The 7762-nt window shown below is 36.6% G+C and overlaps 1 protein-coding gene across 1 annotated transcript in view; it reads right to left on the reverse strand.

The window, feature by feature from the left end:
- Window positions 1-7762, reverse strand: part of FOXP2 (forkhead box P2) — a 401013-nt gene that overhangs the window by 183324 nt on the left and 209927 nt on the right. The window contains exon 4 of the mRNA XM_041421031.1: window positions 3488-3665. Coding sequence (XP_041276965.1) covers window positions 3488-3655 — 168 coding nt within the window. The 5' untranslated portion in view covers window positions 3656-3665. The remainder of the gene's footprint in view (window positions 1-3487; window positions 3666-7762) is intronic.

Consider the following 7762-nt stretch of genomic DNA (forward strand, 5'->3'; position numbering starts at 1 on the left):
ATACATAGTCAACTGAAACAGCTTCTAAGCAATAAATTCCCATAAAACATTTAAAAAGATTATCTTGGTAGCACTGACTTAATGAATGCTCAAAATGCAAGCTCAAATCTACCCTGCAAAGCAATCATGGTTTTTTAGCAACTATTTTGACCTCAGTGACACAAACAATTAATTCTACAAACTTAATATAAAAATAAAATTCTACATCTAATGCAGAATAATCTGTCAATGTATTTAATCAAGGATATGCTTTTTTTTCATGTATTATACATTCTAGTATCTAACACTGATTTTAATATACAAGGGAAAAAATGAAAATGAAAAGCTCAGAAGTGTCTGAATGTACACATACAAAAAGAAAGCTCACGGTCAGCCAAAAAAGGCAGAAGACACAAGTCTGGGCAGATTACAGTTTGCATCATATTTTTAAAATAAAATTATACACTCACTTTAGCAATATTTATAAATCTATAAATATCAACAGCAAGGTAAGAAGTTGCTTACATCCTAGTCATACATCTTCAAAGCCGACCTGATGACTTGTGACAGCACCCAACCCATTTATCACCGAGTATATATTACAATATATTACAGAATACTGTCATTCGCTCTTGATACCTGGATGGGGAATAACTCCCTGATTTAAGTCAAACTTCTCATTTCTATATAAAGACCACAACAACATAATTCATCAAGAAAATAACAGGAGTGTCCAAACTTCACACAGTTGCCTACAAGAACATAATAAAGTCTGTTTTATCTTATTTACCTTCTATAAATCCATACATAAATAACTTTAAAAAATTAATTGAGCCTAGTTGGTCTTCTATAAGCCTAAAATTTCTCTCACTTAACTTTCCCCAGTAAATATTCATGCCACAGTAAAAACTTATTTTATGATTTTACTTGGCTGATAAATGATTCTTAAGCATTAGCATACCTTTACGTAGCTGCCTAGTTGAAGGAAATTATTAAAACCAGCAATCATTTACTTACTTCTTTTAGAAAAAGCTATAAAAAACTTGATTTTTTTATTTGAAGACTCCCAGTAAAATGATTCAGAGAAGCCAAATCCAGAATGTTAAACTATGAGATGAGTACATATTGCACATATTTAAACAATAAAAAATCTTAACAATAATAATTGCTGGGGTTTCCTCTGTTTTTCTGTTGTGTCAAAGTTTTCCAGACAAGTGTCACATATTAAAAACATCATTTTAGAGAATTACTACAGTGACAATAATAAAAGCAACCATCATTTTCCTCTTAATTCATATTTCAAAAGGCATCTGTTAAAAAACGGGGGGAGGGGGGGAAAGAAACAGAAAAAGGAGGAAGAAAAGCAAAAGCAGCACAAAGCTATGCCCGTTATCTGAAGGACATCCTACTGTATGTTTACTAGTGTTTATGTTTCACATCAACATATTTTATAGAAGGATTCATATGCCTAACTCAAGCTGTATTTAAATCCTATGGTGCAGACCCTACCATAAAATGCCTCTTGAGTCCTATTAACTGTACCCATGGTTTTACTTTGCCTGTCTGCTTATTTAAGATCTAATCACAATTTTGAAGAAAAGATTGTCACTTCTAAGCCTGTCCCCTCAGAACCTGTCTGTTATTAGTACTCAACTGGATATTTTCATCTTCAGTTGTAATTCTCTGTGGTCTTTGCAAATGCTATCTACTGGAATCTCTGGCTGTATGGACAAATTGGCTACACATGCCTAGGACTGCTACTTTGAGAAACATGTAAGTGGCACATTATTCTATTAGCATTTTTGTGTTTTAAAGTACTTCACTTAAATTAGTTTCTTAAACATATTCACCAATTTGGTACACTCTTTCCCAACAAAGATTTTAAAATTCTATTATACTCTGAACACCTGAATAAAGATGATGGCATGATTTTTAATGAAAACAATATTAAATTTTTATATTTATTTGTATGTATAAGATTTTATATGAAAATAGTATAAAAATACAAGGTATATATATACATAATCATGTATATAGAGAGAGGTAGAAACCTGCTAAGAACATAATGAAGACACTGAAATCTGTATTTCTTCAGACTGGCATACTGTAAGTGCTCAATTGCTAAAACAGAATATACATGAATTTGAAGCACGGCACAGATTTAAGCCTTAACAACTTCTCATATTTCAATCTATAACTATTTCCTTCTTCCACATTTTCTGTCACCATTTAAAATATTTAACTGTAAATGTAGCTAGTGTACACTGCTTAATTCAGAACTAAAAATTATTCAATTTTAAGAGCTATTATGACCTGCTATTTCAGAGGCCCATGCACATGCAATGTATCTATCATGTTAAAACATGTTTCTATAAAACAGCATTTTTATAATAGTTTACCTAACAGAAAGAAAACAACTTTCCTTCCGTTAATGTAATACCTGATGTTGAAAAGAAAAACCTCAGCAATTAAAATTAAGGGTTTGAATACCAAAGGTGCTGAGTGGGCTCAGCAAATGAAAGGATGAGGCAGCAAAGACTTTCAGGAGTTTGAAGCAGGTACAGGGCACTCTGCAGAATCAGACCCCGATTGTTTACCAAACAGTTTGGGCTTCACTGCATTAGTACTGTGTTCCCTGATGGTGAGGCAGCTCCTTAGGCAGAAAAAGTAGGAGTTTTGTTTGTTCAGGTTTTAAAAGGAAGAGAAATCTTACAGTGACAAAAAATTAATGGATTGCATCTTGTAATTAGGTGGTGTCAGCAGCCAGAGCATGGTTGAATTTTACAGTTTTAAACACAACAGTAGTTCTCCATTAACTTGTTGGGAACACAAAGAGACAAATTTAAAAAATATCATTTTAAAATGAGAAGGGAAACAGACCTGAAGAAAAGCTGCTTCTTCTCTTTTCCCATGTTTTCAAAATTACACATCCATATTACAACTCACACACGCGCAAGCACACACAGACAGGAACACTGTCTTTTTCATTTAAGTGCTTTTGAACTAACCAGCATTTTTTAATTACACCTGTGACAGCAAAGTGTCTTTATTGAGAAAAGTCACTCTGGTTCCTTCACTAGGGTCCCTTCGCTGCCCAGCTCCGACTTTGGCACAATTCATCGCAAACGAAGCAAAGTCTCAAGTAATGTGGCCCTCTGGTGGAAAAGCCCGCACCACGTCCTGCCCGCCCGAATCGCACAATAAACTAACAGCTCCTGAAAACATGCACTGCAAGGCTTCGGCACAACTTTCATAAATACGCAGCGGGATTTTAATCACCAGGCAAGCGTGGTGGCATGCAGCCACATCAGCAAGATGTTGCTGCCACAAGAACGGGATCCTTCCCTTTCAGCATTATCGTGCACTAAAACAACAACAAATAATGCCCCATGCCCTTCGCTTCCACGACACTCCACATTCAGCACACACCAAGGGTCTACAAAAAGGTCCCCCTCTGAAAACAGCCCTTCATTTGTTTAAAAACAAACAGGAAACAAAACAAACTTACCTGCTGTTGTTGCAGATGCAGCAGTTCTACTGTGCTTACTTCAGTGCTCGTGTCACCACTTGATCTTCCATCTCTGCTGCCAGCATCTAATTGGCTGCTTAGAGTGCTCATTCCATTTTGATTCATTGAACTGTTGCTTATTGTCTCTGTCGCAGATTCCTGCATCATGACTTAATACCTAAAAGTGATTAAGAAGTATCAATTAACACACGCGTTACACCTTCACACTTCCATTATCAAGATGTCCCTCTCTGCCAATTACACAGACAGCATCTTTAGAAGAAGAAAAAAGCCTCGCAGAGCCGTTTACCAAGAAATGCAATGCAAACTCCGCTTTCATACAGCTGCTAATCACTGGAATTATGATTTTTATAAGCAAGCTTTGTGTGCTTACATTTAACGGCCAAAATAACACACCATGCACGCAGCATGGTCAATAGCATTTATGAACGACTACGTTTTAAAGTCTACCTATAAAACCAGTTTAAGTGAAGGCACGATTTCACACACTGCTCTATATTTCCTATTATCTAGCTTTGACAACCATGGATGACTATACAGCCTTATTTAAAATATTCACTATCTTGATTCTGTCAGAATTTTACAGCATATCTTATGCAAGGCTGTTGTTTAATGATGCACAGCTAATCATACAAAATTAAAATTTTGTAAGGGTGTTACAAATCATATGGTATCAACCAATGATAAATAGTATAATGGGCTTCTCCTTTTTTGTGACTAAATAAAATTTTGCCTCGGAGGCATTTTAAGAAAAAGCTCCTGCTGCAAACACGTCAGATATTGCCTATTTTTTTAATCAAACGCCTGATATTCATTTATTTTTCTGACATTTAAAACATTTAATACTGTCCTTCCTGGGAAGTAATTAAGCTTATGCATGAGCAGCAATCAAACTGTTCACTTGAAGATGACTTAAAACTCAATTTTAACATAGGCAAATAAATGAAAGATATAAAATTAATTTTCCAGGCATGTATTAGATATGAAAGCTGGAAATAAAATCTATCAAGAATATCACTAATGATTGTGCTAAAAACAGCATAAATTATGCATATTACCTTCTCTACAGTAATAAATGTTTTATCATTTTCACTGCATAAATATACTGTACTTTCAGGATAGCAATGAGATGTCCTGCCAAGATCAGTTGAAATCTTTGCAGTAAATAAAGAACCAACGTGCCCTTACAAACCAGAATTTCAAGGCGCATTTTGTATCTGTAGTATGGAAAGGTCAGCGTCTCTTCTCAGAGCCACCAAAGTCCTCTCCTGCTCTTGCAGGGTCAGAATGCAGCTTCCTTCCTTCATCCTCACTCCCGACCTACTGACAAGAGTCCTCACAACAACCTGGCTGAGCTGTGATTTTAAAAATCACCTCTGAAGGGAGAGGGATGTGTAAGCAAACTGGGGAAAAGACACAAAGCTTGCTCTTTAGCTTAATTATTTAACTTAGATATTTTCTCCCTTGCGAAGTATGTGCAACTGCCTTTCCTTTAAAAAAAAAAGGCAGGAAAAGGATCATTACAACTTCAACTATCTGCACGGGATATTAATTAAAATGCAGTATGAGTTACCACAAACAAGCTCCTACGAGATAAACTGAAAGTATATATTGTGTGAAAAATGTTAAAATAGCAAAAGATGAGTTATTTAAGGATGGTCTGGTCAGAAATAAACAGGATGCAAAAAGCCTAAACACAAACACAGTTAACATAAAGGAGAGCAGCTGTTATAGCCCAGTAAACAACAGCAGCACCAGATGTGTTTATGAAGAAACAGTCCTCCTAAAACACTTATGAACATCAGCAAAGAAAAATAATAGAAATGGAAAATGTGATACAAGCAGTGATGAATTTTACAAGGCAAAAACAAAGCTAATACTCTTTTCTGAGATTAGGCAGCTAATAAGTATTCAAATTAGGCATAAATTTTACATGTACAATGTTTAAAATATTCAGAGAAAAGGGTCTGATTGCCCTTAGTAGATATATGAAAATTCTAATGCGGATATGCCACAACAGTGGAAGCAGACAGCCCTTTCCGATTTTTACAATATTTACTTTCAATAAAAGGACGTGTATATCAGAGTGGAAATTTATTTGAAACTTCACCAGCTGTATCGTTACAAGGATTTGGAAATTTGGGAAATTCAAACGTTAATCCTCTTTTAGTGAAACAAAGATTTAACCACCAGACAGGTTCATCTTTTACAAATTCAAACATTAGACAATAATAGTGGTACATTTAGCCAGGCACATTAAAAGGGCAAAGGGGGGTAAATGTTAGATAATCAAAACATTACAAAACACCCAGAAATGTAATAAATAAATACACCATCCCTCCTATTTTTACATCTCTCTGACTTTTTCATTACAATTAAAAAAGAAGGGTTAAATGTCTTCCAGTTCATATTAACCAAAGGGTTTTATATCTTGTGGATTTTGTATCCTCACAAAGCCCCAGAGTGTAGTTCAGGCTCTACATTTAAAGTTAAAGTGCCTGTGAGCCAGCAGAATAGGCTTTAACATAACATGACCAGTAACACTAGTCTGGCAATAGAAAACAACAAATCCGATCCAACAGCTGGGTACAGACAGAATGAAACTACAGAGTAACAATACTAGAAAGGGCAATTTATTTGGAAGTGAAGTGGAAGAAACACTGAAGTATTTTTATGAAGATAAAAGAGACCGTATAATTTTATGTTAAAAATAAAGTGTGGGGGGTGTTTCTCTAGTTTTAAAATGATATTTTTAAGAACACTAAAACTTTGGCTAGAGTAATGCACTGTGTTGATTGTCCTCAGCCCCCTCCTCACTGTCAGCAACTGAAAAAGGGCTGCTAGAGAAAGCAAGAGCACAGAATCTTTTTCCCTTTTCTTTTGCATAGACGTACATATATACGTGAGTCTACACACGTGTGTATGTACTATCAAAAATTTAATCCTCTAAATCCTCACAAATTGAAGCACTGAAAACATCTAAACAAGGATGATTTCTAATGTCTATGTATCAGTATCAGCTATTGGTAGCAAAATAATTTGAACCTGCAGCATCTCACTGAGCAAACTAATGTACTTTTTTTCTTGTTTTTACAAGAGCAGTGCAGATTGTTACCAAAATAAGCATAAATAAACACAAAGGAAACAGACAGGTATCAGCCAGATACTAAGGCTGTAAGTTTGGAAATTCAAATAGGACAAGAAAAAATATACAGGTCCCTGTTTACATACATTTATACACATTCATACTTTCTAATCCTTCTCTTTTCTCATGCTGTCACACTCACTGTCAGTCATGAGCATGCCTACACAGGCACACATGCACACACGCACCCACATTCACAGACACATTCACCAGCACCTACTTCTGTCGTGATTCTGCAACTCTTGGCGCCAAAGGTGCGATACCAGCATTGCTACCCGGTATTTTAAATAAAGGTATGGGGAAAATATTTTCTGCTGTCTGCAAGACAGACTGAAATTGTAGATAATTTTAGAGTGTGGTTGCACTGCAGGTTGAATACCTAATCCCGTCAGGGTAGCCAAGCTACCACCCATACCAAAAAAAGAACTACTCCACCTTGTTGAGTTAGAAGCTCAGCTTTACTTTTCTCCCCTGCAGAACTGGACATTTTCTATGCGCCCGTGCGCCCGCACGTGCACGCGTGTGTGTTTTAAGCCGGCAAGTCACTGTACAGATACTTATTCTCTACACCACTTCCCTTTTGAAACATTAAACTGACACTGGAACTGACTGCACAAGATTGCATTTTCTCTTCCTAAACAACTTGAATTGAAAGGTTACTTAGTGTAACAATATTTACTTGCAGAATTGTGTTGTTACCAGGGGTATAATGGATGGTGGCTATGCAGGTTTACGCAAGAATGAGTGAAGCATGAGGCATTAGCCATGTGTTTGACATGTTTCAAATTGCTATAATCCAGCATTAAACACACCCAGCAATTCATGCCATTTCTTGCAGCCATAATCTTGAATAAAGCGTGCACAACCACTTATTATATAAATTAGTATATGACTCCCTGTTATAGTCACAACAGTGCTTTTGTGTTTATTTTGCATCAAGACGGGGTCTTTTATTTGCACAAATAGCAGGATAACGCGCGGTGCCGCAATTAAACCTCCTCGGTTTATGACAGGGTGTGTGCCATACCCGGCTGGCAGGGTCTGCGGTGCCCGGCGGGCCCGGGCGGCGCGGGCGGCCCGGCTACGGCCCAGGCCCGGCGCGAAGGGCC

The sequence above is a fragment of the Onychostruthus taczanowskii genome, unplaced genomic scaffold (genome assembly GCF_017590055.1).
Source record: "Onychostruthus taczanowskii isolate IOZ18803 unplaced genomic scaffold, ASM1759005v1 scaffold68, whole genome shotgun sequence".
In the NCBI taxonomy this organism is placed as follows: Eukaryota; Metazoa; Chordata; class Aves; order Passeriformes; family Passeridae; genus Onychostruthus; species Onychostruthus taczanowskii.